This window comes from Dipodomys ordii, unplaced genomic scaffold (assembly GCF_000151885.1).
Source record: "Dipodomys ordii isolate 6190 unplaced genomic scaffold, Dord_2.0 Scaffold8, whole genome shotgun sequence".
NCBI classification, from domain to species: Eukaryota; Metazoa; Chordata; class Mammalia; order Rodentia; family Heteromyidae; genus Dipodomys; species Dipodomys ordii.
This window is the reverse complement of record NW_012267224.1, coordinates 27,091,116-27,116,157: the sequence shown is the minus strand read 5'-3', so window position 1 is coordinate 27,116,157 and position 25,042 is coordinate 27,091,116. Positions and strand designations below refer to the sequence as shown.

The 25,042-nt window shown below is 41.9% G+C and overlaps 1 protein-coding gene across 1 annotated transcript in view; it reads left to right on the top strand.

Annotated features, from left to right (window-relative positions):
- The first annotated feature begins 1,207 nt into the window (after positions 1-1,207).
- Positions 1,208-25,042, top strand: part of Kdr (kinase insert domain receptor) — a 44,881-nt gene continuing 21,046 nt past the window's right edge. Inside the window, exons 1-16 of the mRNA XM_013009115.1 lie at positions 1,208-1,329; positions 5,102-5,195; positions 7,657-7,853; positions 10,806-10,936; positions 11,147-11,315; positions 11,850-11,989; positions 12,601-12,784; positions 14,052-14,166; positions 14,254-14,417; positions 16,584-16,740; positions 17,616-17,739; positions 18,242-18,350; positions 18,756-19,097; positions 20,663-20,809; positions 21,404-21,535; positions 24,851-24,957. Of these exons, the coding sequence (XP_012864569.1) occupies positions 1,242-1,329; positions 5,102-5,195; positions 7,657-7,853; positions 10,806-10,936; positions 11,147-11,315; positions 11,850-11,989; positions 12,601-12,784; positions 14,052-14,166; positions 14,254-14,417; positions 16,584-16,740; positions 17,616-17,739; positions 18,242-18,350; positions 18,756-19,097; positions 20,663-20,809; positions 21,404-21,535; positions 24,851-24,957 (2,400 nt within the window). The 5' untranslated portion in view covers positions 1,208-1,241. The remainder of the gene's footprint in view (positions 1,330-5,101; positions 5,196-7,656; positions 7,854-10,805; positions 10,937-11,146; positions 11,316-11,849; positions 11,990-12,600; positions 12,785-14,051; positions 14,167-14,253; positions 14,418-16,583; positions 16,741-17,615; positions 17,740-18,241; positions 18,351-18,755; positions 19,098-20,662; positions 20,810-21,403; positions 21,536-24,850; positions 24,958-25,042) is intronic.

The following is a 25,042-nucleotide window of genomic DNA, read 5'->3' as shown; positions in this document are numbered from 1 at the left end:
TAGATGAAGTCTACATACGCAGAGCACGTTGAGAGGTTTGGTCATATGGCGTCCTGGGGGCACCGGGTTTGGGAGCTTTCGCTTCATTGCCCATTCAGTGAAGTCCTGGAGGGCCGACGGCCTCTTTACCCTTGGCTGGCGGGTGTCTTGGCTTGGAGTTTTGCTCTGAAAAGGGACGTGGTGGGTCAGGGTAGGGGTTCCTTGTCCTGAGATGCAGCAGGCAAGCTCTCTTCCTATGATCATTATTCGGGCTACGCTGGCGCTCTCTAGAGACGGCGGTAGCATTTTGGGGCCAGAGTCTGGAAGAAGTCCGAAAACTAAAATGCCTTCAAGGATTCAGAAGATAGCTGCAAAAACACTCAAAGCTGCCAAGCGGACGAGGAAAGAACGAGAACCTTGGCAACACCACAAGTGGATTTCCTCATTAAAGGCATTCAGAGGGAGGTTTTCCTGTAGGCTACCCCAAAGCACCTGAAAACCAAATCCCCCAGGTTGGGGTGGGGGGAGGGAGGCTCAAGCCACTGGCAGCTTGGGACCCCCACATCTGGGCCCCAACATTCGCGCCTCCCTGTTTGCTCCTGGGATCCTTGCTGGGAGATCCCTGGGACCCGCAGGGCAGCCGACAGGGTTGAGCTCCTTGATGCGCTGGGTGAGGGCACAGTGTCCCTCATTGTACTCCTGGTGACATTCCCCAAGATCTCCGGGGCCAAGCAACCCACTGAACCTTGAGTGGCTTGCAGACAGTTCAGGGCTACAGTTTCTTTCCAAGCAGAAACACAGTTGTCAGGAGCTCCAGGATGGGACGGGGCAGGTGGGGATGTGTAGTGGGCGTGGAAAGCCGAGCAGCCGGGCAGCCCAACCAATGAGGGCGGGGCGGGCGCAGAGCAGCCCCGCCCCGGCCCGCAGGCCCCGCCCCCTGCTCTAGAGTTGGCGGGGAGCCCTCACCCGCGCGCACTGAGTCCCAGGACTCGGGGAGGGAGAGCGGGCGCTGGCGGAGCCTCTGCGTTTCCTCCGTCCGTGAGGACACTGAACTCGCGTGCTACTGCAAGCCTCGATCCGGTCCTGCGGCCAGGATAACCTCTTCTACCTGTGTCTGCAGACAGCCCTGCGGGCCGGGGCGCCTTCTCCCTGCGCCTTCCCCAGTTCTGGGCTGCGGGGGGGCTTGGGGGCTGGGGGGTGGGGTGCCATCCATCTCCGCTCCTTCTGTGCGGGTCAAGCCTGCGCCCCAGAGTCCGGGGGCCATGCCCAGCGCGAGGTGCAGGATGGATAGCCAGGCGCTGCTGGCGGTCGCTCTGTGGCTCTGCGTGGAGACCCAGGTCAACTCCGTGGGTAAGAGAGCCCACTTCCTAGGAACCAGGCTGGAGGAGCCGGGTGCGGGCGGGGAGCGGATCTAACTTGGAGTCCTGCAGTCCGAGAGTGGGAAGGGACTTGCATTTAACAACTAGGCAAACTGAGGCAGCTAGATCGGGAGTGGGGGTGGGGGGGTCCCAGATGGCTCTTAATCAAGATCCTTTTCCACGCTTCAGGCGTTCCACTGAAGGCTCGGCTGGAGCGTGTCCTGCGGAGCCCCGGCACCCTGGGGCTCTGGGGAGGCGGGAGTAGGAAGGTGCCCTGGGCTGGCTGGCCCGAGATGCTCCCGCAGGCGAGAACAGGCGGTGACACGTTGTGTGGCTGCGCACATCACCCCAGCCCTGTCCCGGGAAGGGAAGCCGCGAAGGGAACCTCAGGCCGGTGGCCCGATGGCAGCTCTTGCAGGAGTAGCTGGGGGAACCTGCCTGGCATTTCTTGTTAGATGGAATTCTCGCGCCACTTACTATTCGAAGGGTAGGCAGATGGAGGGATGCTTCCCCTGTCCAGCTCTCCTCTCAGAGAAGGGGGAACTTTGGGACTTGTCTCCATTTCTCTGACACTTTATCAAAACAACGGGGTAGATAGAGGCTTTCGTCAGAAATTCAAGCTGCATGAACTTCTGCGAGCTTGCTGCCTACTTCTAGCGCCACTTTCCCGTTCACTTAACATGTCCCTTTCAAGATTACAGACAAGCTTTGGATGCATAGCTCTTGTTTCCCTTGTTTTTCTTCTCTCTCTCTCTCTCTGTCTGTCTGTATCTGTCTCTGTATGGCTTTCCTTTCTTCTATCCTCCTCTTCTCCCCTCCCCCCAACCTACAGTTTCTAGACTGATTTCTAACTTTTGGAGGATGAGGAGGAACCAGTAAAACAATTCTGTTAACACTTTGCTTGCATTTAAAGAACAGACTCACATGTCTTTAAAAAGATTTTATAAAGATTTTTAAATTAGCATTTAATTATACAACCGAAGAGGATTCATTATGATATTTCCACACATACATAAAATGGATCTGGCTCAACCTCTCCTCTCCTCCCACTGCACTTCTAAAGCAATTTTAACAAGTTCTATTGTTCTGTTGTCATATATTTCAATCATATTCACTCTCAAGGAATCATATGTCCTAAGAGATGCTGACATACATGGTAGTGATTATCTGGCTCCTGTTATTGTATTTTCTTGATAATGATTTGGCTCATCATGGGTACTCATTTGTCCCTGCCAAGGCTGGGCTTTCCTGGTTTCTGGGGGAGAGAGTGAAAATCTGGAACACATGCTTGTTCTAGCTCCCACAAAGCAGCGTGTTGCTTTTAAACAAGCTGGGGTGTTTCATGGTGCGCAGCACAACGGTAATCTGGTTGCCCTGAATAGAAGTTGAGCTTGCCCTCTTGGAGTGTGCAACTTGCTTAATTGGATTGGGCTATAATTGGTGCCATCAAATTTTAGAGACAGAGCCACTGTTGTTTTTCCTTCTCCTCTTTGAGCTGGAAGGGTAACAGTGCACAAATTAATTAATGTTGGTTATAAGATTTGAACATAAAAGGGCTTTTATTGAGTAGTAGCATATGTACCTCTTAGGGGCATTTCATTTAGAACTTTCTGAAGAGTAGGTCTCAAACTTGTCACTGCAAATGAATGAAGCTTAATGGAGGGAAAAGAAATCAATGTTGTTCTTTAGATGTATATCTGAAGTCATTATTGATAAGCGTGTTGAATGGATTAGTGTGGTAGAATGTGTCTCTGGAATTGTTTGGTGTCTTGGCTTCCTATGAATGGAGAACATATCTTAAAAAATTTTATATAGTGAAGGTGTCTAGCGTGAGAAATGATTGTGACCATATTTTATGAGAGAACTCCAAGAATCTTTCAGAGACTGGAGTTGCAGCACAGTGAGGGAACATTTGTCTAGTGTGTGGAGGCCCTGGGTTTGATCCCTAGCAGTATAAGAAAAAGAAGGTTCTTACTTTGGTGGCAGGGTAGACATACCTTATTGAACCTACTCATTTTACTATTGTTTCTTTTCCTCGCGCAAATATACCCAATTAATAGTTTCTATCTTATTTGGATTGTTAGAAGAGTCATGTGATATTCCTGAACCTAAAGTCTCTCAGTCAACTTCAAAGGGCAATCCATTTAAATGAATTCTTTACATTTCCTTTCCTTTATTATTGCAAGACTTGCCTTTGAACAGTTTGCTTTGTTGTTTACTTGTGTCAGATAATTCTCTTTAATGCTGATTAATTGAACAAGTCTACATAGGCCTGTAGCTGTTCAAGACTGCTCCTAGAGCCCAAATGCTGTAGGTTTGTGGGTCTAGATGCATTGTAAGATAGCAGAAAGTTGAAAAACTACTGCTGAAAAATGTGAATATCGATGTCAATTAGTTTCTTAGTTTCCATGGTTCTTGAGACTATATAATTGATTAAGAAATCTAGTTATACCAGCAGTCTATTTTGCACATCTATTTGTACCTGTGGGAATATGTGTGGTCAGTTGTCTATTTGCTAACGCTTCTTCAGGAGCCACAGATTCAATGAACTTTGTTTGCTCTGGTTATTTGCTTGTGTTTTTTATCCATACTGCCTCATGTGTGCTTGTATTTGCTCATGTTCACTTAGTTGTCCAACAAAGTCAATACCAGTTTAGGTCAAGGGAATTGTGTGTTGTTAGTTTATGTTGGTTAGAAAGCTTGGTTGCTTGTTCAGCATCAATTTCTTTCTTCTCCTTTTGAGACAAGGTTCACTATTGTAGCCTAGGCTGGGCTCAAACTCATAGTCCTGCTTCAGTTTCTTGAGTGCTGGGATTATAGGTGTGCATTACTAACTCTAGTAGGTCAATTACTTTTTAATCTGGTATCTTGAAGATCTTGATCTCTCTTAATGGTCTATCAAACTGGACAGTTTCTCTTTCATGCTTTTTCAACACCTAATAGTTCTTCATCTTTAGTTGACAAAGAACTCAGTTATTTTGCTATAATGTGATCCATGGTAGAGAATGTATTCCATGGTACTTTTTGGTATTGCTTCTTAAACCTCTAGGTAAAGACAGGTTTCTTGTGTGAGCTCAGAGCTGTAATTAATGTGTTGAGATTCCTCAACTGTAGTTAATTAGCATTACATTATTTTTAGTCCTATTCTCTGAGGAAAAGTGTATTAATATGTGTGTATGTGCAAATTCTATTGCTCATCCTCCCATTTTATTGTATTATCTTCTGAGCCATTTTTTCAACCTTTGCTGCTCAGTTACCAGAGGAAGTACACCAACAAATTGACAAAGGACAACGAGACAAGGTCATAGTCACTTTAACCCTTCTCAGGATACATAGATGAGCTGTATAGAACTCTCTCTAAGCAGTATTCATTAATCAGCATTTGGTCAGATGTGTACATCCTATGTTTTATAAGAAATGTCAGTGCATCCTTTCCCAAGGGACTGAGATCATCAGATGAAGGTTCATTTGGTTTCAATGTCCCATATCCTTTTGTAAGACCTTGAAGTTGGCAATGCAGGAAAACAGGAACTCCACCCTAGCACCATGAATTGCAGAACTGTTGTGTTGGTTTCTGACCATCTGCCCATTCTTCCTGTTATGACACAGCTTGTGAACTTTTACTGGGAATGGGGAAAAGTAAAATCTCAGTTTTATACAATGAATTGCTGAAGAGGCCTTTTTTTTTAAAGATTAGAGTATGCATTGTTTATGGAAGGTGTTTCTTATTGGGTCTAACTCTAAATTATTTAATTTGTTTCTAGGTTTGCCTAATGATTCTGTTCATCCACCTTCCCTCAGCGTACAAAAAGACATCCTTACTATTATGGCTAACACAACTCTTCAAATTACTTGCAGGTAAGAATTTATTTTAGATTCACATTTCCTGTGTTAAACAATTCATGGTTTATTGAAGGGAAAATAATTTCCAATAGGGCAGAATTATAACAGTGTGATAGTAATTGTCCACAAGTAGTGATAATGCCATAGTTTGCTGCTAGTTTTTCTACTATTTTTCTACATGTCCATGTACATCACACCCACATAGCACTAGCATACAATGGACAAGAAATAAATGCAGTTGAGGACATACTAATAAAGTTGAAGATTTAAGTCAATTTATTTGACTTAGAATGGCTTTTGGGCATCCTTTTAGCCCTTCATAAAAACCTCATTTCATGGTAAATTCTGAGTGTTGTAGCAATTCAATTTATCCAGGAATTCTACTGAGTGAATAGCCTGCTTACACAGGCTTGCACCCAGGCTCCAGTTTGATGTTCTGAGTTGACTATTTTCTCACTTGCCACCAAGAGGTCATCTATTGATTTGTGATTTTACAAGAATAGGCCGTTAGCTGCTAGTGGCTAGTGGCTTATACTTATAATCCTAGCTGAGATCCGTGGGTCACAGTTCAGAGTCAGCTCAGGCAGTCATATTCAAGAGACTTTTATCTCCAACTTACCAGCAAAAAGTCAGAAGTGGAGGCATGCCTCAAGTGGTAGAGAGCCAGCTATTAGTGAAGTCATGAGACCCTGAGTTCAAACCTCACTACTAGCAAAAGAAAAGAAAGAAAAGAAGAAGGAACAGGAGGAGGAGGAGCAGGAGGGGGAGAATGAAAAATTGGGTGTGGACAAGGATAGCCAATAGAGTTTGGGGTTGAATGTAGTGGTCATTCATGAAAGATCAAGAGGTTTCTGAGGAACAGAGAAGGTGATGAATCAAGACCATGTTGTCTCTCCAAATGAGGGTTGGGATCCACAGAGGATCTTGCTTGCTTACTGCCATTGCTTTATTCTGGAAGAATCAATACCAAGTGGTAAGCAGAATAGTGAAAATCTGCTTTAGGTTGTGCTATGAAAGTCCCTGTTTATAGGGGTTCACTTATTAGGGGTAGATCACCATCCCCCAGCTCTTGGGAAGAAACCCAGAAGTGCTGGGGTTTTTTTTTGTTTTATTTTTGTTTTTAGCTTGCTAAAACTAGTTCCCTAGTTGATTTCCCTTTTACCTATTCTCAGAATCTAAGGCTGCTTAAAACCCACAAAGATTCTATAGTCCCTTTTGAAACTTGGTAGAAACATTTCTTAGATTTGGAACAAGGCAGGGAGCATGTTGAAAGTGACTTCAATGATCAGCTATAATTTCATGAAAACGTCGAGCGCTTTGAATGGAGGGTTAATAACATTACAGTTTTCTTGGTATTGTCTCTCTTCTTTGAGGTCTTGTAGATCCATGCTCATTAAAAGTAATCTCTTTTAATGGGACCTTTACAAAGACCAACAGACAATTATTGAGAAGTTGTAACAGCAGATGACAGAATGCCATGGACTCAGCTTCAGAAGTCACTCACAGAGTCCTGAGCTTTCTACTAATTCATTTTTCTATCCCCTCTCTCCTAGCCTCATCTCTTACTCTCCTGTTTACTCTCACTCTGCTCTAGTTAATCTGACTTCCTTGCTGTTCGCCTTATACCCAAAGGTCCCTGCCCTGGGCCTTTGCATTTTCTGTCCCTTCTGTCAGGAACATTAGTCTGCTCAATATACTTAATGACCAGTGCCATCAAATCCCCTCCTTCTAGCACATTCCCCCCTTCTCTGTGCGTCTTTCATCCTTTTGCACCTTCCTTTTAAATTGCATTAACTTCTGTGGTTGGACTGGGATTTCAGTGTGGACGACAGAAGCCAAGGCTTGAGCAATATGAGGCAAATGCTCTACCATTGAGCTACACTCCTAGACCTTAATGCATTGCTTTTGTGTGTGTGTGTGTGTGTGTGTGTGTGTGTTGGTACTGGAGCTTGAACTCAGGATCTGGGCGCTTTCCTTTAGTTCTTTCTTTAACTCAATATTGGCACTCTACTACTTGAGCCACAGCTCTACTTCTGGCTTTTTGGTGGTTAATTGGAGATAAGAGTCTCATGGACTTTGCTGCCTGGGCTGGCTTTGAACCACAGTTCTCAGATCATAGCCTACTGAGTAGTTAGGATTACTAGACACAAGCCACTGATGCTTGGCTTCAGGCATTGCTTCTTATTTGGTCACTGCTGTGGCTTTAGTTATAAGCAATGCTCAGTCCATAGTGGATGTTTGATGAGTACTTGTTGAAATGAATGTGCGAGTTTTAGAAAGTGCAGGGCTTTCTCTCCAGCAGTAACTTCTGAGGCTGACTCCACGGCATTTGGTCATCTGTTGTCACAACTTGCCAGGATTAAATTGTCTGTTGAGTCACTTACATGACTTAGAGGACTAAACCTTCCGTTGTCTTAGAAGCCAGCCCTATGGTGTGGTCCTTCACATGAATACTTTCCTGGAATTAATTTTTCAGAGGACAGAGGGACTTGGACTGGCTTTGGCCCAACACTCAGAGTGGTTCTGAGGAAAGGGTGGAGGTGACCGAGTGCAGCGACAGCATCTTCTGTAAGACGCTCACCATTCCCAAAGTGGTCGGAAATGATACCGGAGCCTACAAGTGCTTCTACCGAGACACCGACGTGGCCTCTGTTGTGTATGTCTATGTTCAAGGTAAGTGGTAGAAGAGAATGCATTTCCCATGGCCACTTAACCAGTTCTAAAACACAATAGGCACAAAGAAGAATCCTGCCCAACAAAAGGCCTGCTCGAAGACAAGGGCTGTTGGCCAAACGGAATATACAAAATACTTCCTCCCCTCCCCCAGGCTTCCTCAGAAATGACTCATGGATGGTTCTGGAGGACGTCTGTCCCTGGAGGATGTCTATGGCTCAGTTAGTGGGGCTCTAATCTTTTCTCTGTGGTAAATCGGTGATCCTTCATTGGCTGTGGAGACTCACAAAAAGCCTTCTGGTCTTTGAGGTGGGGCGGCGGGGGGCCGGGGGCGACACCACCAACAATAACCTTGAAATCTTTGAAATCAAGGAAGATGTGGGGGGGGGACAGTAAATTATAGAGAGGTTTCTGTGGTGAGATATGTTATCTGCAGCAGGGTGAGAGGTTTGTGAAAGTATGCATAGGAAACCAGCCAAGGACTCTGGAGGTTTTTGTTTGTTGTTGTTTTATGTATTTTGTATAGAATCTTTCCTTTTCCTACTTACACTTAATAAAAATATTTTTTCTCATTCATTTGCAAACACTGTATTTCCGAAGGACCCTGAGAGATGTCATTTCTTGTCTTTGTGACCCAGTATGGCTTGCAGTCTAAATCTCACACCAGAAAGTCCAACTTAAAATTCACATAATGTTACACATAGTCAGTATTTATAATATGAATTATGCTTTCTTTAATATTTTGAATTTTTAAGCATAGTGTTGGACACTACGTTTTAAAGGCTGGAGGTATGTCTCAAGTGGTAGAGCACTTGCCTCAAGGATCAGACCCTGAGTGAAAGCCCCAGTTTTAATGAATGAGATTACCTATAATTATACCTGTACAATTTTGAAGCGTGTATGGGCTGCCTCATATTTTGGTTGGCTATCTGACTTTTCTTATCAGCAAAGGGTGGATTTTTAGAGATATTTTATTTATCTGTTTATATGAAACTTTGCATTCCAGATGTAAGACTTACTTTTTGTTGTTGTTGTTCCCAGAAGCAAGTTTTAAGGGACAGGAATGTTATCAGTTGTGGAGATGTGCTGGCATACCTCTACTTACATGTCAGTGGTGTCATTCCAGTGCGTGGAAAAGTGGGGTAGACCATCCCAATAACCTGTGTCTCTCTTGAATTGCACAATGGTTGGGGATGAGTTTTGCTCAGGGTATGCACAGTCCAAGACAGAATTCCATGCCCTCCTCCTCCCTCCCCCCTCCCCCCCCCCGTAGGATTTGAAAGAGACAAGGGCTCAGATTGTAGAGAATTTCTGGCCCCTTTTGATCTGGCAGTCTTGGGAGAGGAGGCTTTCTTAGAAGATTGCAAGGATTTCCTGCTTTTAGCCTGCCTGGAAATACTACAAGATGAACCTCTCCCATAATATCTCGTTACTTCCTTCTCCTCCAGTCAGGAAACCTGGAGACATGTGAAAATTCATTTTGCCACTTACAGTAAACATTTTATTTTGAGAGCATGGGTGGCTGTTTGGGTTCCTTTTGTTTACTTCCCCTTTAGGGCTATGGAAATAGAACGGATTTACTGAATAGCTTTAGTCTTATGTCAAAGGGTTAATTTAGCTTCCAAAGGTTCTCTCTGTAAGCAAGTTATATAATATTCCATAACATGTGGATGAAAGGTAGGCAGCATGAAGAAGTACAATATCTGGCACTGCTTATTTCTCTTGTCGCTGCCTTGGATGCACCATTAAATTCTGCTTCCTGTTGCAGCTCAGTATTCTAAGCTGAGCTATCCAAGGTTTTGGACATGAAGTTTAACAATGGGAAAGAAAACACTAAATGTAGTATTCCCTGCAGACAGGTCTTTTAATGTCCCTCTCTACCCCGCTGCCCCCATCCCCACCTAACTTCCTTAGTCTTTTGACCCTATTCTCTCCAGCAATGGATGGAGCCAGGAAGTGGGCTCTGGTCTCATAAGATAATGGCTATGGCATGTGGTGGGCTAGATTGGCTGCTTTTCCGTGCTTTCCAGCTGGGAAGGAAATCAAACTTTTGCTGTTGCAGGGAATTAGCTGCTTTTCTTCCCTTTGGTTTAATTAACTCTTTCTTCACCTTTGAAAATACTCCATCAGATAGGTGGGGAATAGCGAGATGAAATGTTATCTTGTTTTATCTCTGAGATTTCTAGCATGACGCCACACCACACCATTTCTATCTTTGGGGATTTAAGTGTGTTTCCAGCAGCATGCTAACATTATATGAATAATGATTGAGTGACAGTAAAAATCTAGTTTTCTTCTCAGTCTTTGGTGTTGTGGCTTTTCAAATATTTGTTGTTGGAGATATTAATAATGGCATAATCTTTAAATGTGGTCATGAATATTGTTTTATAAAGCCACTTCTCTGCAGTCTTCACACTCTTAAAATGCCATATAATAAATTCTCATGAGTAATTGAATTCAGAAATTATTAGTTTTCATTTAAAGATCATAATTTTTTTCATAGCATTTTCATTAGTTGTCCAAAGAGAAGTTGAATTTTTTAAAATTGCAAAACTCATTGGTTCAGTGTATAAACTTCATTTTAATTTTAAAATAAGTATGTTTCTTCATTTTGACAAAAACATAGTATTCTGTTAAAATGTGAAACTTCTTAAAATAGATTCATCTTGCTGCTGATGCTCTTTGTGAAAGAAGACAATCTCATTCTGGGAATAGTCTTTAATATTCTCTGCCTGTCTGACTTGTTCTCTCTCTCTCTCTTACACACAGACACACACACATGCACACACGTGTGCACCATTGGAACAGATAGATGCCTATAGACTCATTTGTGGATGCTTTTGCCTGTGAAAGACATCAGTTTCAATTACTTACTTCCTTAGCATTTATGAGCTTGAAAGATGGCTTTCTCTTATGTCAGCAACTCACCAGTGAAAGTCTTTTTTCTTCTAGATTACAGATCACCATTCATTGCTTCTGTCAGTGATCAACACGGAGTAGTGTACATCACTGAAAACAAAAACAAAACTGTGGTGATTCCATGTCGTGGGTCCGTTTCAAACCTCAATGTGTCACTTTGTGCGGTGAGTTTCATTTTTCTATCATCTCACAAATCTGCATGATTTTGAGTGACTGTGAAAATGGGTAGCCTGTTTCCAATATCATATGCACTATAGACTGTAAAGATTCTTTAGGAAGTGTTAAAACGACAGAGAATAAAACCAGCTTGCACTGTTCAAAATAATCTATCTCCTATAATGATCACTATCATGATGTTTCTTTTTGTTATCCAGAGGTACCCAGAAAAGAGATTCATTCCTGATGGAAATCGAATTTCCTGGGACAGTGAGACTGGCTTTACCATTCCCAGTTACATGATCAGCTATGCTGGCATGGTCTTCTGTGAAGCAAAAATTAATGATGAAAGTTATCAGTCTATTATGTACATCGTTGTGGTTGTAGGTAAGAAGATATTTCCTTCCTATATTGTTAATACCAGACAGGACAGAGTGGTGTTCTACATGAAAATCTGGAGATTAAGGTGTAGGGTGAAAGAAGGATATTAAAAATATATTAACTCAGGAAATGGGGCAGGACAATTAATTGCATCTATTTTTTTTTTACCAAGTAAATGGATGCACAATGGAGTTTTTTCTCTTTCCTTGCTGAGACCAAGGATGGAAAAGAATACTATCCTATGTGTCCATTTTATGAAAAAATTAATATAGCATTGCCTGGTTTCAGCTCTTTGAATTGGAACTATTTTATGGAAAGTTAAGCAGTTTAGTAAAGCTGACCCCATTGGCCCAGACTTTTCTACCCACTGGGTTACATCTTTGAGAACCCTGAAGGAAGTGAAAAAAATGCCAAACTCTTGGTAGGTAGACTTTTTTCCCTCCTGAAAGCTACCAAGTATTGTTGAGGCTTAAAAAACAATTGTGCGAATTCATAGGTTTCTTTTCTGTTTCCATTTCTTTTTCTATTTGCTTTCTCCAGGGTACAGGATTTATGATGTGGTTCTGAGTCCTCCTCATGGAATTGAACTGTCTGTTGGAGAGAAGCTTGTCTTGAATTGTACAGCCAGAACAGAGCTAAATGTAGGGCTTGACTTCAACTGGGAGTATCCTTCTTCAAAGGTAACATTAGCAATTCAAGGCCAGACCTCTAAATTCTTTGAAAGTAAATCCCAATAAAATTTGCTTAAGAATACTCTTGACCAGATAAAATATAAAGTCATTCGCGCGCACACACGCGTGCACATGCACACACGCACACACACACACACACACACACACACACACACACACAGAGTCTTTAGGAAGTTTGTAGACTATAAGCAGCAATCTAGAAAAAGATGCAGTGCTAGTAGCTCTGCCAACACACTGTGAATATCGGTTTTCTCTAGATGATTACATCTTTCCATATTGTGTTACTTCTCTGTTTTCAACAGCCCTTTGTTTTTAAAAGGAGGCTCAAGGTACACATCTCCTGAAAAGGTGGTCATAGTGCTGTGTTTTCACAGTACATATCTATCTTATTCTCATCAAAAATTAAAAAAAATCCCAATTCACTTGCTTTCATTTATGTATCCTGAATGTAAATAGACTTGCTGCTTATAGAATGTTAAAAGTCCCTGCTACTAACATTAATTAGTGTTCATCAAGAGACAGGATTTTATTTATCTGGAAGTTATTGGATAAAGTGGTGTTGGCTTGGGTAGTTCAATTTAGTGCCTTTTTCTTTTAAGCATCAGCATCAGCATAGGAGAATTGTAAATCGGGACCTAAAACCACCACCTGGCACTGTGATGAAGAAATTTTTGAGCACCTTGACGATAGATAGTGTATCTCGGAGTGACCAAGGGTGGTACAACTGTACAGCATCCAGTGGGCTAATGACCAAGAAGAACAGCACATTTGTCCGAGTCTATGGTAAGTTACGTCTGCCTCCTTGGAAATCATTATGTGCCTGGACAAATGAGATGACAAATTTAGGCCATCTTACTCATTTAGAAGATGCTTTTGAGCTACTCATTTAGAAGATGCTTTTGAGAAAAGACACATGACCTACAAGTCAAGAACATAGCTTTAGGGTCAGGGGCTTAGGTTAAAAAATCCCAACTTTAAACTAAAATTAGATACTTTCCTCAACACTAAATAGTATCTCAAGTTGTTGCTGAGATTTTAATCATTACTATACCAAGTACAGTGTTCCTCTCTCGGGTGGTTTGAACATTTCATTGTACTGTAATGCTGAAAAGCATGCTTGAGTAAGTACAAACTTTGCAAATTGGGGCAATTCAGATTCAACCACTTTCTGAGGGGTTCATTCATATAAATCACCTAATGATTCACTTTCTCCGTTGTATCCATAGAAATGTCTCAGTTGCAGTAATTTGTATAGATCTACAGATCTCTTTTTATCAGCATTAGTAGGGATTTTGGGTTTCATTGATGAGAATGCATCAGAGACAGGAATGCTCTGGCTTATGATGTTTTAGAATTACTCTGTACTTTCTAGGGAATACTTTAAAGAAGTCAGGGCAGGAGGGAGACCAGTCAAGAGGCTAATTGCTTCCAGGAGAGTCAAAGTGGAGGTATTAAGAAGTGATCTGATTCTGGATCTATTTTGAAGGTGCAATCAGCACGACATTCTGAGGGGTATAAGAAGAAAAAGAGTAGAAGATGATCAAGAGTAGAAGGTGATTAGCATCAACTGTTGAGAGAAGACAGAGGAAAGACGAGGATTTGGGGAACAGTATTGACTATGTCCATTTAAAGAGGCCCATTACATATCCCAATTGGAATATTTAAGACACAAACCTGAAACCCAAAGAAGTCAGGGCAAGAGACACTGAGGAGGTGAGGGAACTGGTATTTTAAGCCTAAAGCTACAATAGCATAGAGACAAATAAAGGGTTCTGACAACTGAGTGCTGGGCACAACAACTTGTGGTGAGCCTTGTGGGTGCTGAAGAGTCTCTGTGATCATTGGTGACTTAGAGAAAGCTGCACAGAAGAGGTTCCTTAGCCTGTGTGAGGACACTTAGGAAAGAGGAATGACAATGCAAAGGCAAGAGAAAAGTGACGATGTGACCTCTAGGAGAAGACTATATTAGAAACAAGAAACGAAACCAAAAAGCCATTTACTGTAAGGTGACATTTACAAGCATCATTGCTTTTATTTTATTTTCTTCTAGCGAAACCTTTCGTTGCTTTTGGTAGTGGTATGGAATCTTTGGTGGAAGCCATAGTGGGAGACCGTGTCAGAATCCCTGTGAAGTACCTGGGTTACCCAACCCCTGAAATCAAATGGTAATTATGGGAAGCAAAGGCAAAGCATTGTTTCACATGAGAGCACAACTTTTGCATTGCATTGATTCCTTGGATTTCTTCCCCTAGGTATAAAAATGGAAGACCCATTGAGTCCAATTACACGATCAAAGTGGGCCATGTACTGACAATTATGGAAGCAAGTGAAAAAGACACAGGAAATTACACCATCATCCTTACCAATCCTATTTCCAAAGAAAGGCAGAGCCACATGGTCTCTGTGGTTGTGAATGGTGAGTCCATTCAATCTCTTTCCTCTCAAGCTTTTTATTAGGGTTAGTATGATTAAGTCCTTCTAAGCTACCAACCTCGCATTCATTTGCCTCCCGCTGGCTTCCTTACCCACGTCATGGCTGGATAAATGCATAAAAATGGGGAAAAAATGATCTAAGAGACAAGAGTAGAAACGAGAAATTGAATGGGGTACCCTGGCCATGTTTCCTTAAAACACCATAGAAATAGGCAGTGTGGCAGTCAGATGCCAAATGAAAGTAGAAGGTACCAATAACCAAATGCTGGGCATTGATTGTCTACAGAGTCAGCTGTCAAGCCTAGATTGCTCTCTCTTTGTTCTTGTGGCATGGGATTGAACACCTGGTATGCAGATGTTTCAGACTCTTCACTTTGCATTTTGTGAGAAGTGTTAGTTTGATGCTGTAGTTAGTGTGTCAACTACAACTAGAGACACACAGGCAGATCCTGTCTCAGAAGGCCTTTGCATATGGACACGGTTGGCGTGCTTAGAGTACAAGATCTGCCTCTGAGCCTGTGAAGGAAAGAGAAGAAGCTTTTGATTTAAGGATGAACTATTTTTTTTCAAAGTGAAAGACCTAAATAAGTATTTGAGGTGGGGGAAGAAGAGTGCCATGGGTCAAGGGAATGTGGGAGAGGAAAAAGTGATATAAAACATGTCTTCATTGCAGGGCTTCTGGAAATCTTTAATATGCTAATGACTATTGCCAGTTTCCAGGGAGAGAGACAGAATATTCAAGATTTGACAAACTTATCTGATGGGAGAACTTTTTCCCTTGAGTAAATCCATTAATATCTTGCTGCAGTTTGAGAAATACTCCTTTGTTGTGTTCCCTACTGGCACGGCACATTAAAACTTCAAGATAGTCTCTCAAGACATTAAGCCACTCCCTATATGTCCTGATACTCCTCTGTGTGTCTGCTGGACCTGGCTTCATTTCTTTCTTCAGAGAGTATTTTAAAGATAACAGGCTCTGAAGAGGTTGCTTAGAAGGATGAGTGTCCAAGGTATGTGGGAGAGGGGAGAGACTGGAAAGTTAGTAAGTAGGATGAGAGAAGGAAAGGATCAAGCCATGAGAACAGCAAAATAGACATTGAATAACTCCCTTTTTAGCACTTCATGAAGCCAACAAGCATCTAATTCACCACATTTACTCTATTGCATGAGGTAAATACAAAAGTGAAGTCAGGTTCTGAATGTACAAAGGAAGGTGTAAATCTGTATAGAACACATTCCTGTGGCCATTAGCCTTGACATGCTCGCTCTCTCTCTCTGTCTGAGAGAAGCTTGACGTTGACAGCAGTAAAATAATAGTTTTGTGTAGGGACTTTTGAACTAAAAGAAGAGGAGGAGGAAAGAGGGAAAGAAGGAAGGGAGGAAGGAAAGGAAAGAGGAAAAGGGAAGGAAAGGCAGAGGGGGAGTGAAGAGGTGCCTTCCTTTGTATGTAGTGATTGAGTAGTGTTTGCATTCAGAAGTCAGTGTGTGGGTTTGTCTGGGGTCAAGCCACATACTAAGTGAGTGACCTTGGATTGGCTCCTTAAGTTTTCTGTTTCATTCTTTTCATATGCTAAGTGGGCATAATAAATGTGGTTGTGAAGATGAAATGCATGAATCACGATAATATCTAAAACAGTGTTTGGTGCATAATTGTAATGTCTTCATTCCAACACGAGGGAGATTGGAGGAGAGAAAGAATGACCTCTATGTGGAGGCATGAGATGTGAGGCTTGCATAACGTCACTCAGCTTATTTGTTTTTATTATTATCAGCTTGTTATTATTATTGGTTCTGACATCTCTTATTTACAAGTCCAGATATTTTATTTTATTTTATTTTTTGGTCTGTTGGCCTGGGCACCGTCCCTCAGCTCAAGGCTCAAGGCTAGTGTTCTAGCACTTGAGCCACAGCGCCACTTCTGGATTTTTCTGCTTACGTGGTGCTGAGGAATCAAACCCAGGGCCTCATGCATGTGAGGCAAGCACTCTACCACTGAGCCACCTTCCCAGCCCATGTGCAGATTTTTTTAGTGAAAGAAAGTGGGTGTGAAAACAAGGAGCTTTAAAATGTCAGCTTTGGTTGCTGAAAGCCTCTCCGTTCATTCCTCAAAGCCGATTGGCAATTTAGAACTTGTCTTTCCTGTCTCCAGTCCCACCCCAGATTGGTGAGAAAGCTCTGATCTCTCCCATGGATTCCTACCAATATGGCACCACGCAAACACTGACGTGCACAGTCTATGCCAACCCTCCCCCACATCGTATCTACTGGTACTGGCAGTTGGAGAAAGAGTGCTCCTACAAGTCCAGGTGAGGAGGATCATGAAGTCTGCTGCTCTTGACATTTCTGCATTCTTATAGTCATGCCATATCGCAACTCCATTCTAAGCCAAGAAGGCCCTGCCTAAAAGTGGATACTAAGTGGTGCTTGGCTTTGTATCTAGGTTGTAGCACACATCTTTAGTTGGGGTATCCCATTGTGTCACTGGCAAGCTCTTTCTTCTTAGGTGGCTCCTTGGCATATACTTCTTCCAAACAGGTTATTCATTAATTTACTAATTGTCAGCCTGTGGGTTTTTCTTCTTCTACAAATCAGCTGGAAACTAGCACACTGATCTTTCTTATCTGTGAGAAGGCCCATCTCTTAGAGGAAGTGCTGATGGATGGGAGGCAGTGATAACCTAGCCCAGCCCTCAGAGTCTCAGGCTAGGCTTATCAAGTTCTAACACAAGTCCAGACATCCTTAGGGAAAACAACAACCACCCTCACCACCCCCAAGAAGTCCACTTCCTGTTGTTGTTTTTGAAATGACCACTACTAGTTTCTGACTATTTCCTACACAAAGGCCATGGGTCCAGAGAAATGACTTTCAGAAGCCTAGTGGCTTCTAAGTTTCCTTACTTTCCTTTGAACTAAATAAACTTGAATTGTCTTGTCGATCCAATTTATGAATGGAAGTTTGTTCCTAAAATAGCTGCTTCCCTCCTGCATCCTGAATGAAATCTACCTAGGACTTTTTCCCTCCTTATTGAGGCCTATTTTTAATTGGCGCCAAGTCTTGTTAAGTGGTAGGCTATCCTGAAAATTATTTCTAAGAACATAATAAACAAAGCCTGACCCATGGAACCCAATTTGAATTAAAGACAAGCTAAGTCATAACCTGATGTTGCATCCCTCTCTTGTAGCCAAGCTCTTTTAATGACAAACTCGTATACTTGTAATGAATGGAGAAATGTGGAAGATTTCCAGGGAGGAAATAAAATTGAAGTCAAGAAAAATCAATATGCCCTAATTGAAGGAAAAAACAAAGTGAGTGTCAAGTTCTTTCATTTGGAAAATTTATCTCTATTTCCCTCTCTTTGTGGAAGTATGGTCTATTAGTATATGAGGCATATTGGAGATTAATAATCAAATAGATTGGATAATAGAATACTAGCACTGTAAGTCAGTTTGAAAGCACCATTGACTCTCAGATCACTAAGAGTTTCTCAGAGAGAATAACACATGGATGCATTTTATGTCTACATCCACTGTAAGTTAATTCTGATTCTATAAACATCAGAAAAATGTGCATCATGTTATTGTATTAAATCACAGTATTAATCTGATGATTTCTCAAAACACTTCTTGGATATTGTGTGAGCTACATACCAAACTGATTAGAATTGTGAATTTGAGGGTGGTCAGTGTGGGAATGTGACTGAAGTGGAATAGAGGTCACAGAAATTGTGGGGACTGCTCAGTTTTAGTCTGAATGAATATACAAGAATACAAACTAGGTTTTTTAATAACCTAAGTTTTTTCCCCCCAGACTGTGAGTACTCTTGTCATCCAAGCTGCAAATGTTTCAGCTTTGTACAAATGTGAAGCCATCAACAGAGCTGGGAAAGGAGAGAGGGTGATCTCTTTCCACGTGACCAGTGAGTACTCTTCTCTGGAGGATGGAATGGGTCCTTCACAAAGTATGTCTGAGCTCTGAAATGCTCTTGTGTCCTTGCCATTGATATGAGTGGCATGGTCCAGTGGAAGAAGTTGGTTTATTAATGGTGATGATTTTGTGCATAAATGAAAATTGCTCAGATACCTCTTGGGCTTATATAAAATCAGTTCATAAACCTTCACTAGAGAGAGAATGGTTTCATGCATGTTTAAGCTGCAAGACATTCTGGAATCTCAACCATCCAGTTCGCTGTCTTCTTATAGTAAATGATAATACTATTAGAACTCTGCTTGTTTGTATTATGTAGCAGCCTGAAGGCAACAAGAAGATGATAGTGTACCATCTGAGGTAAAATCACCCTCTAACACTGGGCTTTACATTTCAGAGGGACCTGAAATTACTTTACAACCTGCTACCCAGCCCACCGAGCAGGAGCGTGTGTCTCTGTGGTGTACTGCAGACAGGACTATGTTTGAGAACCTCACATGGTACAAGCTAGGCCCTCAGGTTCTACCGACCCACACAGGAGAGCTGCTCACACCTATTTGCAAGAACTTGGATGCTCTTTGGAGACTGAATGCCACCATGTTCTCTAACAACACAAGTGATAATTTGGTTATGGAGTTCCAGAATGCAACCTTGCAGGACCAAGGAGACTATGTCTGTTCTGCTCAAGACCGGAAGACCAAGAAGAGACATTGCGTGGTCAGGCAGCTCATCATCTTAGGTAAGGGAGGCTACTCTGGATCAGGCAATTGGCATGCTGTAAATAGATCGTGTAAATAAGGTGCTCTGTGAAAAGTTGTACTACCTGGGAGCTTATGCAGTAAGCTGGTACACATTCATGCAGGGAATGCTCTGGAAGAAGAAGGAAGCTAACATTGGTGGTGAATTGGTATGTTAAAAAAGCAAATAGCATGATTCTGCTAAACCTCTATGATGAGCTCACTCACTAGTATTTGCAAGAAGGGGTTAGTTTTCTGCTTTGTTCTTGGACATTGATTGATGTAAGTCTACCCATTGTGGGATACCTACTGGGAGAGAAGACGGTGCCAGAAGTTCGCAGTGATGGATGGGATGAGAACACAGGCAAGCATTGGGTACTATGAGGTCTCTATGTCCATGTGGACTGGGATTGGTTTCTGTTTTGCTTCATGCTGTAGGCTCTGATTATAGAACATACCAGCATTCAGAGGTGCTCAGTGAGATGCCTGCTGTATGGGCAGAATGATGGAGGGATGGGTTTAGGACCTAGAAGGACCCATAAGGGGTGTTGTACCCACTCTCCATGCCTCTGAGTGCATCCCACATGGTCCTAAGTAGCTATGTTTTTCTATTTTTTATGAAGAGTGTCCTAAGATTCAGTGCATTTACACTCAGATTGTATGAGCAGTGCCTTGCTCAGGGCTTTGGCATATTTTAGGAAGTATCTGCAGACGCCAACATAAGACTTGATTCTTTAAAGACTCAGGTGATAGAAGTAAAAGTGTCCAAGTGTATTTCTCTATCTCTGGTTTTCCTGAAATCTGTCTTGCTTGTGTTTTGGTGGAAATTAGACTACAGTTTTAGACTCATCAGATTCCATTATTATTTCATCTATTTACTAAGTTATAAGCAATCTGAAAAGCTGTTTGGTCCCCTGAACTGTAAGTTATTTTATATAAAAATAAGGCTAATATAGCCTGGCTATTCATTACATACAACTGAGTGAATAACAAAACGAGTATATGTGAGTTTTGTGAAAGTTATCAAATAAATACAGGGCATTCTTTCATTAAAGTCTGGCAAACTTAGCAGGAAGACCTGTTGGCTTGGACTTTTTTTTGTGGGGGGGCTGGGCACTGTCCCTTAGCTCTTCAGCTCAAGGTGAGTGCTCTACCACTTGAGCCACAGCACCACTTCCGGCCTTTTTTTTCTTGCTTATGTGATGCTGAGGAATTGAACCCAGGGCCTCGTGCATGCAAGGCAAGCGCTCTACCACTGAGCCACCTTCCCAGCCCTGGCTTGAACTTTTATGAGAGGACAATTTTCCCCCAGAATAAGATCTATAAGGGTGACCCTGAGCCTTTATTTCATGTCTTTTCAGCAGGATCACTAATGTTAATACATTAAGACATCCAATAATGTGTCAGAACTGTTCTTACTCATTTTATTTGACTTAGTGACCAACAACATTAAGGTCAGCCTAGTAAACTGATAGGTTGAAATTTACACTTTCCAGCTATTTACAGATATGAAAACCATTCCACTAGTTATAGCTACAGCTTCAGTGCTTTCTTTTTTTATCTGCAGAGCGCATGGCTCCCATGATCACAGGAAACCTAGAGAATCAGACAACGACTATTGGCGAGACCATCGAAGTTGCCTGTACAGCATCTGGGAACCCCCCTCCACAGATCACCTGGTTTAAAGATAATGACACACTAGTAGAAGATTCAGGTGAATAGAACCTGTCCATCTCTTTGGATGTAGAGTTTTCCTAGGGAATGTGTGATATAAACATTTATTTTATTTCTTGATTGGTTTAAAAAGTAGACACAAAGCAGTATTCATGTGAAATGTCTGACTCATTTCCTAGACTTGGAAGCAGAGTATTTGGAGTCTTCTTGAGTTTTCATAGAAGCTTCATGGGAGACCAGTCAATAGTCAAGGCTATGTGTCATGCCACTTTGGAGTTAGATAACAGCACAAAATGAAGGGCAGCTGTTGTGTTAAAAACAAAAAGCACCTGTGGCTCACGCCTGTAATCCTAGCTACTCAGGAGGCTGAGATCTGAGGATTGTGGTTCAAAGCCAGCCTGGGCAGGAAAGTTTGTGAGACTCTTACCTCCAATTAACCACCAGAAACCAGAAGTGGTGCTGTGGCTCAAGTGGTAGAGCACTTGCTTTGAGCTGAAGAGCTCAGGGACAGTGCCTAGACCCAGAATTCAAGCTCCATGACCAACCACCACCACCAACAACAAAGTATTCCTGAAAATCTCCACAAATTGCATCATTAGAACAAAAAGCACCATCACTGCCTTTCCTCTCTTAGGTATAATATTAAAAGACGGGAACCGTAACCTGACTATCCGCCGAGTGAGGAAGGAGGATGGAGGCCTCTACACCTGCCAGGCCTGTAATGTGCTGGGGTGTGCCAGAGTGGAAACGTTTTTCATCATACAAGGTCAGTGTGATGGCATAAGCACATCAGATGACTTTGAGTTTGGATCTTTCATGTACTCACATACTTGGGTTAGATATAGTGGATGATAATATATATATATGTATATACATTACATATATATGTATACATTACATATATATGTATACATTACATATATATGTATACATTACATATATATGTATACATTACATATATATATTCACCTGGGCAGGTGAATCATGGCATTTGTCATATATGGACTGCACCCTCCTACTCCCCCCCAGCCTTTGTTCTTGGGTTGTGCTACTTTCCCCTTACTTTGCTACATGTTTATAGTTAAGTGGGTTTTACTTGTATGATTCATATTTAAGGGAAAAAGGAAAACACCTTTAAGATTTGTTTCAACTCCTCCTATAAAGAAAAATAATAAATGAAGTGGCAGAATAAAATGTATGTTTTATTAAGTAGTTGTACAAAGGGGCTTCCGTTTCAGAACTCAGTGATGAGTACATTGCATCTTGATCAATGTTCACCCCTTCCATTGCTCTCTCTCATCTTTCCCTATCCATCCCTGCCCTCAAGTTAGGTAGTTCAGTTTGTATGTAATGTACATTGAATAAAAAGACTGTCTTTGCTCCGTTTGTGTGCTTCCCATTTCATGGTCTCCCTCCCACCCACAGAACATGGGGGTGATTTTTGTTAATATTCTTTGCACAGGCTAAGTATCTCTTAACCAAAGTACTTGGAATTATTTTTTTTCAGATTTTGGAATATTTGCATATACATTGTAGACATTTTTGGGTATCAGACAGGAGAGTAGGTGTAAACACAAAAATTCATTTGTTTCATGTAAACCTCATTTATACAGCCTGAAGGCACTTTTATACACTATTGTTAGGATGCCTGCATTTTGATCTTACACCAATCATCACATGAAGTCCCCTGTGGAACTTTGCACATGGGGCTTCACATCAGTGCTCAACAAATTCCTGATTTTGAACATTTGGGTTTTGGATTTTTGGACTGGGATGCACAAGGAGTATTTTGTACACCTTCTTCAATAAGAATATAATCTTCTAACTAGAAGACACAATGAATGTTATTTTACTTCTGTTGGCAACACAATTCCTGTCTGTGCAGTTTTCAATGTGGGGAAAATTCTTAACCAGGTAAGACAGATATTCTCCCATCCTTGATTCTTTGGATGGCTAGATTAAGCTATAGAAAAGGTGCTTCTGTATTTACTCAGAATTTCAGTTTAATCACAAAAGTCAGTGCTATTCAATCAGTCACAAGGTTTCAGAATTTTCATTGGATGAGAGGCAGTTAAGATTCCCTTGTAAACAATAAGTCATGGCCTTTCTAAAATGGGAAAATGTGTATTCCTATCTAGATTTGGAAGAAAGTATGTGTGTGTGTGTGTGTGTGTGTGTGTGTGTGTGTGTGTGTGTGTGTGTAAGAGAGATACAAAATCTAGCATTTTCTCCCTGTGGAACAGTAATTTGTGGCAGACTATTTTCCCTTAAGAAGAAATATATTTCTGTCTTTTTTCTTTTGTAACTCACCAGGGAAACAGGGAAACGAGTGTGTGGACGATGGGATGGTATGCAAGGGGAAGAAAGTCAGGCAGGTGATAGAAGGGGCTGACGAATTTCTATGAACTCATCCTAACTTGTCTCTCAAACTCTAGCTGTTGCTCTCTGTAATAAGTCACACCTATTTGTGGAGTATTGCATCTAGACAGATTGACATGTTTACAACTCATAGGCTTATTACTATTTCATGAACTGCTGTTGGAAATGCAGACTTCAAAGGATGCAGTGGTTTTGTCATTTCTGAAGGGATTGATGTCTTAAGACGAGTCTCTGGTGCCCTGCCTCCCTCTGTCAGCTGTCTGCAACTGGTTACAAATGCCTAATTGAGCACATTGGCACAGAGATGATAGAGAATAGTAAGAAAAGGGATAGGGATTCTTTTTTTGTTGTTGTTGGTCATGGGGCTTGAACTCTGGGCTTGGGTGCTGTCCCTGCGCTCTTTAGCTCAAGGCAAGCGCTCTACTGCTTGAGCCATAGCTCCACTTCCGGTTTGGAGATAAGAGTCTCATGGACTTTTCTGCCTGGGCTGGCTTTGAACTGTGATCCTCAGATGTCAGCCTCCTGAGTAGCTAGGCGTGAGCCACCAGCGCCTGACAAGGGGACAGGGATTCTTAATAAGCTTTCTAGGCTCCCAAGGATTCTTATGGGCATATTATTACATGAACTTGCTTAGCCAGTTGGATCTTGGACCTTCCTACTCTCTTGTATATGGACATTTAAATCTATACATATAGATAAAGAATTACTTCCCTAGGATCACCAATGAAACAATCTATTTCTAGACATCCTCAGAGCTTGCCTTGCAACTGCTAACTTATTTTTCCAGCTAATTAATTGATTGCCTTCTTGAGGACTTGAGACGGCTGTGGGCCATTCTCACAGCTTGGGCAGCGGTCAATTCATACTGCACAGTGTGAATAGACAGAGGGAGATCCCCAGTGATAATTGCTTCCTTATCATCTCTGTGCTAATCACTCTGGGTTGAAAGCCTCCTTCTGCATTTAATTTCCCCACTTGGAGCTGTCCTGTAGCTTTCCCTGACCAAGTGTTTTCTTTTCTCTTCCACACCTGCCTTTAAACTTTCATTACTGGGCCATGCCTCTTTTTCTAACACAGGCTTGCTTCGTCTCACAAGAGCAAGGGCATGGTCACCTCTTGATTGACCCAGGGACTAGGGTGAGGGTCCTCAATTGAGTAGCTTAACTTCTCTGATCTTCTGTTTCGTTATCTGAATTAAATGAGGTGCTATTTTTAAAGTAATGAGTGTATAGTAGGTGTGTGATTGTGAGTAGATCTCTGGTCAAAGGGCTACTACATTTACTTCCTTGTGTGGTTTCTTAAACAGTCCTTTTTCAAATTCTACTCACGTCATGACATTGAGTATCAGGATAGGTAAAATTAGACTTTATTTTCCCCAAACAGACTTCCTTTTCTTCTCTGTAGACCATCATCTGTTTTCTTTCCATTGAAGAATGCTCTTTCTCAACACATTTGAAGGATAGACATTTGTATGTCTATCCTGAATTACTTTAGAATTTTACTGCTGGAGGTTCTTATAGTGAGTGTACTGCTGGAGAGTCTCAGAATGAGTGTTTTGTAAGCCTTAAATTTTCCATTAAGAATGCTTGGGACTCCATCTGAAGTAGGTAAGTTTGAGGTCATCTGATCCTGAAAGCTATGTGTTTCCAAATGCTGACACTCATTCAATTGTGATGTGATGCATTCAACTCACCTTTTCCAGGTGCCCAGGAAAAGACCAACTTGGAAGTCATTATTCTCGTAGGCACTGCAGTGATTGCCATGTTCTTCTGGCTACTACTTGTCATTGTTCTGCGGACCATTAAGCGGGTAACGAAATAATGTCCTTTCTGTCCCTCACATGTTGGTTTTCATGATTAATGAAAGGGGACTGGGGTTCTTTGAGATGTTTCTT